The sequence below is a fragment of the Ochotona princeps genome, chromosome 7, assembly GCF_030435755.1.
Source record: "Ochotona princeps isolate mOchPri1 chromosome 7, mOchPri1.hap1, whole genome shotgun sequence".
NCBI classification, from domain to species: domain Eukaryota; kingdom Metazoa; phylum Chordata; class Mammalia; order Lagomorpha; family Ochotonidae; genus Ochotona; species Ochotona princeps.
Window position 1 is genome coordinate 63,681,095 of NC_080838.1, and position 12,609 is coordinate 63,693,703.

Below are 12,609 nucleotides of genomic sequence, written 5' to 3' on the forward strand. Positions count from 1 at the left end.
AAGTTGGAATCTGCAGCCGGATCAACACCTTCCAATATGAAAGTGTTTCTGATATGGGATGCATGTGTCGAACCTGCATCCTAACCTCTAGTCCCAACATCTGCCCCAGAGTACCAAATTCTTTTTCTGCAAACAAACTTACCACACACACACACACACACACACACACACACACACACTTCCCTTGTTGACAGACTGTAAATCGTTGACCAGCTCCCACCAACCAGACCACAAGTTCTGCCTTATCTTTATGTGCTGGGCATTAATGGTAACTCCTGGAACAGTGCTACCACACAGTAGGCACAGAACGCATGGCAACGCATCACAGGTCAAGCAAACCAGGAGTTCAGCACAAGGGCCCCAAAGGGAAAACAGCTAAAAGGCAATCTTTGAGTCTTCTAGGTACTTTGTGATGGTAAAAATATTGATTTTGTTAAAAAAAAAAAAAACGAATAGAGGGCGTGGCATCGCCATCGCCCGTGGCCTGCGGGGGTTGTCAGCACAGACGTGAGGTTGTATTCTTAAAGCCAGTTTGGGCAGAGGGAGGCCGGAAGTCAGATGTGTGAGGTGAGAAACCAGAGGGCAGGCGTGCCCGAGAGTAACCGCAGAGTTTCCCGCTAGTCCGCGGAGGGCGGCCTTCCAGCCCCCAGGGTGGTTTTTTTTTTTTTCTGTGATGGCGGCCGCCCAGGGTTAGGTAACTGTGGGTCAACTTGCCTCGTCCAACGTAGTCCGAGTCAGCCTCTCGTCTCCCTCTTTTTCTTGGCAACGAGAGAAGCCACAAAGTAGGCTTGTTTGAAAAGAAGGAAGAAAAAAAAAAGTCCTCTTCTTCAAGCCTGGTGTGGCACCCACTTCCCAGAGGCTTGCGCCGGGGGTGCCCGGGGTGCTGCGCTCTGGGGACGCTCCCGCGCAGTGGCCGGAGCAGGCCGGGCCCGCAGCCTTCTGTGGGTGCGTGTCGTGGCCAAAGGACGCTCGGGTTCCCTCAACTCCGTTTCCCCTTTCCACCTTCTACCGGTCGGTAGCCGTGTGCGTGCGCCGTCCGCCCGCCCCGGGAGCCTGAGGGACCCTCCCTGCCTCGCCCGGCCGCCCGCCCCGGGCCTGCTCCGCCTCCCGCCCTCGGCGGGACCGCCCCGCGGCGCCGAGCCACAAAGTTTGGGCGCCCGGAGCGCACTCGGGCAGCGGGGCTGGAGGAGGAGGCGGCGCCGTCGGCGCCAAGTCCGCGCTCAGCCGCTGCATTTGAGCTTGTGGGAACCTGGTTCCGGGTCGGAGGCGAGGGAGGAACAACTTGTGCGTGCGGTGGGCGTGGGCCTTCATTGTCCGCGGGACTCTCCGGGATCCGCTCGCGCACCCGCTGGGATTTGTCGGGAGTTCGGGCGACAGCTGCGGCGAGTGTGGAGCCTCCCTTTGTCCTCTCGGACCTCCCTGCCCTCCTTCTGGCCTCCTGTCGTCGCCCTGCTGCGTGCCGCTGCCCCCGGACCCCTGGGTGCGACCTTGGAGACTTCTCGCCACCTTCGCCTTCCTACCGAGCCGAGCCCCCGGAGCTGCGAGGGGGAGGCTGTCGCAGGCCGGTGGCTGCAGGATGGTGGCGGGGCAGGCTCCGGGCCGCAGCCCCTGGAGCTGGCTGCTGTCCGGGCTGTGGTTGCTGGCGCTAGGCGGGCCCGGGGCTCGGCTGCACGCCCAGGAGCAGCCCTCCTGCAGAACAGCCTTTGATCTCTACTTCGTCTTGGACAAGTGAGTGCCTGATAGGGTGCCGGGGTCTGCTGCTTGCAGGAGACTCGGGGTCCTCTGGGATGGGGAGGCTGAGAGGTGCGTGTGCCTGTTGGGTGGGGTGTTGCTCTCCCCTTCCAAGGGGCCAATGCTGTCGGATCTGCATGGGCTGGAGACAGGATGGGGGCAATAGGAAGCCGGGCTACTTGGTTGTCTCCAGCTGGGGCTAGCCCTCATCCTCAAAGGGACTCAAATTGGCTCCTTCTCGACCCTCCATCCCTCGTCCTCCCTCCCCTTTCCTCCACCCCTGCGCGCTGGCTTTTAAAGTTTGGCTGATTTTTTCCCCTGCTCACAGCGCTTTCTGCAAAGCCAGGAAAAGCCTAGGGCTAGCAAATCCAACGTGGTTTGCATTTCCTGCCGGGGAGTGCTGTTGTGTTTATTATGAAGAGTCCAGTCTCTCTCCTAACTTAACCAGCCAGTTGTCCTGAGGGCCGGGCTGACTTGTTGCCTGCAAGTTGCGTCTCCATAGCGGATAGCTCCCGTGACTTTGGAAGAACCCAGAAACTCTTCTCTGAGGGATAGAGAAGACACCCGTTTTAAAATGTTTGCCTTATTTTCCTGATCAGTTGAATTTTGTTTTTCAGGTCTGGGAGTGTGGCCAACAACTGGATTGAAATTTACGATTTTGTCCAGAAGCTTACAGAAAGATTTGTGAGGTGGTTCCCCCCTCCCAACTTTACTTTTCTAGACGGTGGGGGTTGGGAGGAAGTGGAACCCGGTGGAGGAAGGGTTTCCCTTTGCGGAGACCTTTTACAGGGGAAACATTTTGAGGCCTGGAGGTTGTCACTGCACCCACCCTGTCCTTAGGAAAGCCTCAAGGCCCCGGGGGGCGGGGGGCGGGAGTTCATTTCATCCGTGTTCCAGAATCCTAGCCCAGACACATCTTCAGATGTTGTTGCAAATGGCTTTTCCTTGCTGAATTTTCATCTGTTTCAAATTTCAGTTATGCTTTCTCAGAATTTATCACATTAAAAAATAAACTTTATGCTAATGGTATCCACACTGTATTTTCCAATCCTCACAATTCTTGGTGTTGTGAGGTCCTCATTTAAAAAAAAAATAGTGTTGAAAAACTTCAAATGAACATGTGTTAATAACCCACCACCAGAAAACGCACTTGTGTGTGTGTGTTTAAAGCAAGGACTGGTGTTTACACAATGTGTGGGTGTGTGGCTGGTTTAAAATTTAACTGTTCCATATATGCAGTAAGTGTCACTACCAGAGAATGGGCTTCTGTAAAAATGTGCGGCTGCAGTGAATTCCCACTTAGCCTGTTGTTTAGAGGTAACCAGGAATTAGTGGCTTCATCCATTTAAAAATAACCCCAAGGTACCAGGTTTCTGAGGCTTTTACTTTTTTTTTTTTTCTTAAACTTTGTCAAGATAATGGAAAGGACATGAATAGGAAATGTATCATTAAATATTGCTTTTTTCAGTCTTGCTCGCCCAAATGTTTTCTGTAAAACAGGCTTGGATGATCAAAACATTTTGAAAGTCATGCTGCAAGTAACTTCCCACAGTCTGTAGAGGCCTAGGCAATCCTTCCAATTATTGGCAGCAGTGAAGTTATCCCTATAAAGATGTATGCCTGTCTGGGTTCAGTCGTCAGGTCCCTGCCTAAGCCAAGTGTAAGACTCATCTCTGCACTGGGATGGAGAGAAAGCTGTCTAAGAAAGAAAAATAAACAAGACCTTCTATGGTTAAACATCAAAGCCAGCATAGGTAGTTGTTGCTAAGTTTCCTGATTTCATGCTAGAGGGTGCAGTGTCCTGCAAATTTTAATCAGAACACAATGGGTCATTTCAGTGCAGCATTTTTAGGAAGTGGGGGGTTTTAATCATTGGGTCTGATGTGCAAGTTGGAATTCTGTAATGCCTGATTTGTTTGCCCAACTTGCGCAGTTACAAGCAACACATTTGTGGTGACGGCTGGAGAGAATGACTTTGGAAATCTACGGAGGCCTCAGGGATAGGTTTGAGCTTCAGTTTATCAGTCATAGTGGCCTGTCTTCAGTTTTGGATTTTGATAATTGCCTACAGTGTCCAATGGGTGAATGATGTGGCATGCAGGAGTGGGCACTTGTTGCCCACTAGAACCATGTACCTAGAGACATGGAACACTGACAATACCCAATTGAAAAGTGACTTGTTAGTTTCTTTCCTCTTTTCACTAACCTTTTCGAAGCTTGCATCAGAGCTGCTTTTCTCTGAACTCTCGTAGCTGTCATTGTGGTCATCCCATCAGATGGGCTGTTCCCCAGCTTTCAGTAGCCAGATAGCTGATGGTCATGACTGCAAAGTCGGGCCTCCTTCAGGGAGGTGATGTAGGTTACCAGGGGAAGAAGCATTGTTTCTGAAGGCATTGTGCACTGACTGATAATTTATGTTTCTAGTCAGCCTTTCCAAATGCTGGTCCCTGTGAGTCATGGGGGGTGGGAATGCTGGGAAGCATCAACAGAATCCAAAGTGACTTAGGCAGCAGTGCTAGGCAGAGTCGGCCAGCAGTGCAGGGAGTTCCACTTAAAGGGAGCCTGGAGCCTTCAATGACACTGATTTTAAATGAGATTTCCTGGTTCTACATCTGTATCATATCAATATTTCTTTTTAAGATGTTTTAACTGCCTCTTTTCTTATTTTGCAGCCCTGAAATGAGATTATCTTTCATTGTGTTTTCTTCTCAAGCAACCATTATTCTGCCATTAACTGGAGACAGGTTAGTGCATTATCATTTCGCTGCAGGCTTTTAGTAGAGATGAATCTTCAAGGAATGATTGAGAATTTCCAAGTGGTGATTTGGGCCTCTCAGTGGAATCAAGCAAATGCACAGACTGTTCAGTTCTCTGCACTAATAGAAGGGGAAGGAGGAATGAGTAATACGAAATAGCAGATTATCTCAAAATCAATATCATTTCTACTGGCTGAGGAATGAACAATGAGACGCAGATCCTGGCCCAAGTTGTCCATTCACTCTGTGCTATCTTTCCCCACGCTGTGACAGCCAGTGGTTCTACATTTTTCTTGTTTAGATGTGGGTCTGTTTGGCCAATTATACTCAATTCGGCAGATAGTTAGATTTTTAGGTTTTCTCTAAAGCATGCTCATGCTAAATATATTCTCTTCGAGAAAGGAACTTGCAATGTTTCCCTAGTGCTTTGAAAATGTGTGGCCTTTGTGAATCCAGTGTTACAACGCTTTGAGTAATCCTTTGAACACAGTGTGGCACATGAGAAGAGCCAGGGACATATTTTCGAGAATGGTTACTTTGTTCAGCTTTCCTTTTCGGAGTATGAAATCCATAGTGAGAAGAGAGCTTTGCTTCTTTTTCCGTTTTTTGTAACACAAACTATGGAAAGCGATTCTTACACAGTACATTTGTTTTGCACACGAGTGGAAGAATGAATGAGTTAACATTTTCAAAGCAAATATCTTGAAGCTGTAATGTTAGCATGTAATTTTGAGCTAGTGTTTTGCTTGATTTATTGATATTTGAAAAGATGTGTGAATAATTTCCTTTTTTGTAAATTTTCTCTTAAGAAGAGCCTAGTATTTAAAGGAGATCAAGAACTTATATATAATTGACAAATTTTATTAAAAACATTGTATCTTGTGCTTTACATTTTTCTTTTCCTGAGCAGTAAGTCTCTGACTCTGTGAGTCCAGCCTTGGCTGTCAGTGTGGCTGGTTTTAGGCTTCCCTGTGATTTCCCAGCCCTCCTATCTTGTGTGTGCGCGGATCTCTTCAGGGCCAGAGCAGTACAACTCATGTACAGCAGCTCTTTATGCCTGGTGATAACCTAGCACTTTGGTAAAAAAGTGTTTTGTTCCATTGAGCACTTTAATTTCCAAAGAAACAGCTTTGGATCCAAACCTTCCCTTTCTCCCCCACACAGGCCAGTTTTGTCCCTTGTAGCATGTATATATACCGAACGGAGATGTGGCAGTCTCTTAGAAATTGACAGCTGCATACGTTGCGCAGGTTTTCTGCTAGGCCCTTTGCATGCAAGTCCTTCAGTACTTTGAAGTTCAAGTGCAGTCTTTGGTTGACCAGATTGGTACGTGTAGACAGGCATAGAAGTTTAAATCTTGAATGGAAGTTAGAGATTCTTGCTTGATCATTGGTTGAATGTCACAGTAGGGAGACAGATCTTCCGTCCGATGATTCACTTCCCAAGTGAGCCACAACGGGCCGATGCGTGCCGATCCGAAGCCGGGAACCTGGAACCTCTTCCAGGTCTCCCACGCGGGTGCAGTGTCCCAATGCATTGGGCTGTCCTGGACTGCTTTCCCAGGCCACAAGCAGGGAGCTGGATGGGAAGTAGAGCTGCCGGGATTAGAACCGGCGCCCATATGGGATCCCGGGGCTTTCAAGGCGAGGACTTTAGCCGCTAGGCCACGCTGCCGGGCCCGAAGAGATGTCTCTTAACAGGCAACGTAATGTTGCAGTTAAGAGCCACTGGAGCAAGTCTTTGGTTAGCTAAGCAGTCAAGGACAAATGTCTTAACCTTGATGTCTCAGTTGCTTCCACCCATGTAATACGAATGATGACAATGATGATGATGACAGTCAAACATAAATTATAAGGGTGTTGTAAGAATGGAAGTTGATGAGTATGGAGTACTTAAGACAAATTTTGGTACATAATACTCAAGAGAGCATAAATATCACCACCACCATCATCTGGAGCTAGGGAATGTGTAGTATTCTAATGGTCATGGAAGAATTATGCTCATATAAAAGGAATATTGTCCTAGTTGGAATGATTTATAATCCTCTAGGAGGAATTTTAATAAAGTTCCTCTCAACTTATTCTCAATGTAACTGGCTTCTCTATTGCTTTCCAAATGGAAATGTTTTCACTTTTAGTGAATTTGAATACTTGTGGTGTGTTGAATTAATGTGTGGGGTTGCAGGACATACACTGAGAAGGTTTGATGTGTGTTCTGGTTTTACACTTACTGATTTGGAAGCGTAAGGCAAATTGTTTTACTCAGTGTGTCAATTTCTCTGTCTATAAAATGTAGACACAAAATCTGCCCAGAGAGTTGTGGAAATGAAAATAAGGTAATTCTTAGAAAAGTTCTTTGTATGTCCTGGGACAGCTCCCTGACAGGGTGATACTCTATTCTATTTTCCTTTTACCTATTTAATTAAATCAGTCACTGCAGATTTCATTGGTCCTCAATGTTTGCATATTTAGATGCAGATTCACTGAATGCTTATTTCCACAAGTATTGTAGAATTTTGTAGAAACTGGAATTTTTACATGTCAACTTTCTTGATAGCATGCGTCACTGTCACATTCATATATAGATTTGGGTACTGGAGAAAATCCCAGGTTAAGCAAAAAAAAAAAGCAAATGTCAAGTTGAGCCGGTTTCACAATTTTGCTTCTGTTACTCATACTTCTTTAGTATCTTGGAAACATAAGAAGTAGTGCTTTCGTGTTTCTCTGAGAGTTGCTAAAGATTTAGGGATGAGGCAAGACTAAAGGCAGTAAGTACTTGCGGTTGGACCATACTTCTTACTACCTTTCAGCGTGGTGCCTGGTCCTGTAAAAATGCATACGTAGAAGGAATGTGCTAAGAAATGAGAAGTTCTACAATTTATATTCTTAGCATTTAGAAACTTCTTTTGCTTAAGTACTTCAATGTAAAACTTTCTTTCATGCCTCCATGATTTCTTATCGTCCAAGGTTCAGTTAGTTCATTCATGCATTTACTTGCGTGCTTATCTACTGTATATACATGGTGAGCCTTATGGATAATGTAAAGATGCGTCATCTAGTATGTGAGTGAGGAGGGGTAGGCACTGACACAGGGCTTCAAAGGTACAGTCAATTCAGAGGAAAGTGCCCAGTGTTGATTGTATCTGGAATTATCCAACTACTGGATATTACAGAATTTAGACTTAGGGCTAATTTTAAAAGACAGTTTTAATTGTTCTGTTACATAATTGGGAATGGTGAATTAGGCTCAGTTCTGCTGAATTATTTCTTAAAGTTGTGGTAGTGATATAGTTGAAAACATTTGCTGAACAATTATGAGATGCTGGACATTGTGTGCAGCGATTCAGTTGAGGATCATGTAAGAGATCTGGTTATTATCGCTCTACTTTAAAAATGAGGACACTGATTTCCTCTTTAGCCATGGATAAGATAGCTGACTTGAAATCGGAATGGAATTTAGAGATTAGAAAGCTGAAGTATTCAAGAATAGAGTAGTTCCAACTGTTCCCTTGGAGAGTCCTGGTGGTGGCTTCCTGTGGCAATGCAAAGACCAGGGCTGGACCTTGCATCAAATGAAAATAGGAGTTGCACACTAGCTGGGTGATTGATTTTACACAGGTTACTTAACTCCTGGTTGTACAATTCTAGGCCTGTTAAGGGGCCAAGCATTTATACCATATGGCGACACTAAGACAATTACAGGCATTACAGTCATACAGTGCATGAGAAGGCCGTAATTATATGTAGAATATGCCACAGATGTTTAAAGCATTGTTCACTCTTCTTTCTTTTCTTGTGTCACCTACTTGGAACTACATGCCTTTTAGTATTTCTGGTCATTTTTCTAATTCTTCTGTTTTCCTTACTTCTTGTTGTTTGTCTGAGTGGGAAGAAGGCGAAGGCCTACATGGAGCTTGGAGGTTGACAGTGTATTCCATCGCCATCATTGTGCTTGAATGGTAACAGATTCTCATGTATCAGGTTCCTGATGGGAGCTCAGGGACTCAAGGGACTCTGCTCACAAGGACCCAGAGAAGCAGGATTCACACCCAAGTCTGGGGCTGCGTGTGAGCACTTCACCAGTGCACTGTTCTGACTCACACTTCCTGAGTTCCCTTCTGCAATCTTCACTGTAGTCAGAATTTGTCAGAGTTTAAAGACATGCTCATGCTTTACATTTCCTCTATTCTTGCAAGCCAGTTAAGTGGTAAGAGGAAGTGACTTAAAGAACAAAGAAAAATAAATGAAACTATGTTGGGGAACAAAGTACTCCTGTTTAGGAAAGTCTGTGTTTGCTACGGTGTGTGCAAACCCCGAGGATTCTGAGTGTGGCAGCAGCCCAGATTCGAGTGATGGATATGTTAATAATTTCTTCCAGGGATCTGCTTTTGAGTGTGTCCTAGAAAATTTAGAATACTGTTACTCATGCCTGCAAGACACACCTGGCACCCCGAAGTGGTGAAGTCCTGGGATTGATTTCTCATGCATCACCAAAGCACGGATCAAGAAGTGGAATAAAAATACACAAAATGCGTCAGGCATGAGCTTCAGGTGTGAGCTGAATGCCACAGTTTGGTAAATGCAGACAAAATTAGAGAAAATTTTTCACAAAAATCAGATTGTACAGGTTGCTTTGTGTGATAATATTTTTAGGTCCAGGAATGTCACTTTGGATTTATTGGTTTGAATTATGGACCCCGAAGATCCAAGTGAATTTTAAATGTGCAGTGAGACATGAACTGAACAATAAGCAAGCTGTTACATAAAGCTACAGTAAAGGATGGCAAGAACCTGTTAATTCCCAAGATAATATAATCTATTACATGTCTATATATCGATAGCTATTACTATAGCTATATAAAAATATATATGTAAAATACATACACACATGTATTTAAAAATCTGGGCAAAGTGTTTGACTTTTTTCAGTTCATAGACTGCGGAAGATGTGAACATGAAATTGTGCCAGTCTGGGTTCCAGGCCTGAGATGGGAATATTATGTGTGTGTTTCCTCTTTTGGGTTCTTCATGGGGAAACCTTCTACCATATAAGAAACTGGATTGTGTTGTGACCACCATGGTAGTTGGAAGGCAGCCTAGCCCCGTGGGTGACTGTGGAAGAGAATCAAGATCCCAGTTGGCAGTTCTAGGTGAGCTCCTAGACCATAGCCAGTATCAGCCTTAGCACCAGTTTGCCAGCTAGGTGAAGGAGAAGGTTGCAATTATTCCAGCCTTTGCAGCTTCCCATCCAGCCGCATGAGAAATGTAACAAGCACCCATTCAGTGCACCGTATCATGAGAAACAATCCATCATGTTTATATCTCTAATTTTGGGTTAATTTATAATGCAGCAATGGGGAATCAAAATATTGTGACTAAGATACTGTGACTAGGATGGAAGCTGAATAACTTTGAAGAGACTGGTAGTAAAGCTTGGAAGAGAAGTGAATAAAGTGTTAACTGACAGCAGAATCAGAGGGAATCCTCGCGTGAAACTGGAAGGTTTGGTGAGATTGGGGGAAATGGAAAGTGTATGAAGTCAGCTTTTGGAAGAGGCTAAGGAGACTCCTAGGCAGACTGCTGAAGGTGCCACTTGGCTCCTAATTCCTGCAGTGATACCTGAGAGCAGTGAGGTGAGCTAAACAAGAGTCTTTTAAGTTGTAAAGCAGGATTTAGAGGAAATACAAACAGGAGGACTTGATGGATTCGAAAGTAAAACCTTAATCTTCAGGCTTCCTTGGCAAACTTTTTTTTCTGATTTAGGAAATGTTCTGGGGGCTGGGTTGTGGGACGATGCAATATGGGCATCCCGCATTGCAGTTTGAGTTTGAATCCCAGCTGCTCTACTTCTGATCCAGCTCCCTGTTAATGTACCTGGGAGAGAACAGAAGCAGGCTCTAAGAACATGGGCCTGTTATCCATGTGGGAGATCCAGATGGAGTTCCTGGCTCCTGGTTTTAGCCTGATCCAGCCCAGCTGTCAAGCCATTTGGGGATTTGAATCAGTGGATGGAAGATTCTCTCTCTCTCTCCTCTCAGCATGTCACTTTACCTTTCAAATAAATTAAAAAAAAAAAAATGAACCACATTCTTACATCAATGAAGCCCAGGTTGTTACCTGTGAAATGTGGCACTCAGAAGAATTAAGATGAAGGTTGTAGTTCAAAAAGACAGTAAATCTTATATCCTTTCTCTTCTCAAAGGATTGTTAAGAATCCTAGCGATGTCCTTTCAGGTGCTTTGAGGTCCTCCAGACAGCTGGGATAATTGTATCAGTTTATTTGTTGAAATCTTGTTTAAAAAAAAAGTGAGATTGCATAAAAAGAATGATTGAGAAATTAAAAATTTGGAAATTTAAAATCTTAGAAAAGGAGCATGAAGCAATGAGGTAATCACAAGAATTTATAAGAGTTTTGTCAATGAGGAAGAAATTTACTGTGGGCCCTCAGCACAAGAAGTAACGTTTGTCTTACTCAAAAATGCTGAAAGAAGGAAGTTGTGTAGCAGCTAGTGATAAAGAAACTTCTGCTGTGAGACCTCAGGGGATGGCAGACATCAGGATAACGGCATCCTTGACAACAGTTTCACAACAAATACTAAAGCAGTTTCAGTAGCACTACAAATAGCAGTTGAAGCCATAGGTTAAAGGCAAAGCGACTGAAGCTGAACTCAGTCAGCTTTGAAGATGATGTTGGCTTTGAGCTTATCTTTGTAACATGAGCATTTTTAATCTTGCTTTTAAAATCACTTTACCACTGGCTTTCCTTTGTAGAGTTTTCTTTAACATCATAGGGTGGATGAATTCTGTTTTTAAATTACTGTGTGATTTTTTAAAAATTAATTGTTTCTTCTTTCAGAACCTTAAAAACAGTTTTTTGAGAGTTATTTATTTTATGAGAAAAGCAAAGTTACATAGAGTTCCAAAGGCAAAGTTACAGATAGAGATCTTCCACCTGTTGGTATCACTTTCCAGGTGACTTTGAGAGCCAGAGCTGAGCCAGGCAGAAGCCAGGAGCCAGGAGCTTTCTCAAGGTCTCCCGTATGAATAGCAGGGGCCTGAGTGTTTGGACTGTCCTCCACTGCTTTTTCCAGGTCATCAGCAAGGAGCTGGATTGGAAGTGGAGCACCTGGGACGGGAACGCACACCCACATGGAATGCCAGCATTGCCCGTGGTGTCTTTATGTGACAACACTGGGCTGAGGCTCTTAGAGCTTAGTTGAGTGGTTTTCTTTGGAAGCTCAAGATCTGTGCTCCTTTGCTTTGGCTTTCATTTTCTCGCAAGTGACACCTCTGTGGTTGAGAGTGACCAACCCAACAGGCAGTTACCAATGAAGAAGTATACAACCAAGACTCATATGTTGGTATCCTTGACTATGGATGGAGAATGGATGCCTGTAATTATGTGACTGCAAAAGTAACTATGGGATGCAGCGCAGTGTGAATGATTATTGCAGCAAGAGGGGGTGTGAGGATAAAGAAATCACAAAGTGCTCTGTCTCTTGCAATGAATGTACAGGCAGAGGCTTACCTTTCCAAAAGACCCCAATTGACACAGCTTACGTTTGCAGTGCCATCTGGTTCTTAGAAGTGATAGTGAGCTGATCTGAATTGAATGAAGGATATATATATATATTTTTTTTTTCACCAAGAAAAATCTGTTTGTATAAACTCGCATTTCAGTTGTCTTTTTTCTTTTCCCTTTTGGCAGCAGACATTAATGCTTGAGGACACACTGCCACTCATTTCTGGGAAGCCCCAAATATTTGGTTTGTATCTGCATTCAGACAGAATCAAATTATTTCTGTAGATACTAAACATAAATATTTGGATAAAACAAATGATAAATTATATAATTTACTCCATCATCTGGGGAAACATGAATGTTTTCTTTGATCAACAATTATTGAGTGTTTACATATTTACATATAATACAAGGTATTATAAGTAGTAAGTGAAGTCCAGGAGCATATATCATCGGTAGAAGTCGTAGTGATAGCTTATTTAACCTTCCAGGTTTGTTATCAGGTGAAAGTGTGAATGCAAGTAATTAAAATTAATGAATTTTAAATGTGTGTGTGTGGACTGGACTGTAGAGCTGGTTGGGTTGAACTAGGCTTCAATGC

General features: G+C 44.2%; 1 protein-coding gene across 1 annotated transcript in view; it reads left to right on the forward strand.

The window, feature by feature from the left end:
- The first annotated feature begins 1,241 nt into the window (after nucleotides 1-1,241).
- Nucleotides 1,242-12,609, forward strand: part of ANTXR2 (ANTXR cell adhesion molecule 2) — a 136,657-nt gene continuing 125,289 nt past the window's right edge. The window contains exons 1-3 of the mRNA XM_058667166.1: nucleotides 1,242-1,728; nucleotides 2,349-2,420; nucleotides 4,404-4,475. Coding sequence (XP_058523149.1) covers nucleotides 1,577-1,728; nucleotides 2,349-2,420; nucleotides 4,404-4,475 — 296 coding nt within the window. The 5' untranslated portion in view covers nucleotides 1,242-1,576. The remainder of the gene's footprint in view (nucleotides 1,729-2,348; nucleotides 2,421-4,403; nucleotides 4,476-12,609) is intronic.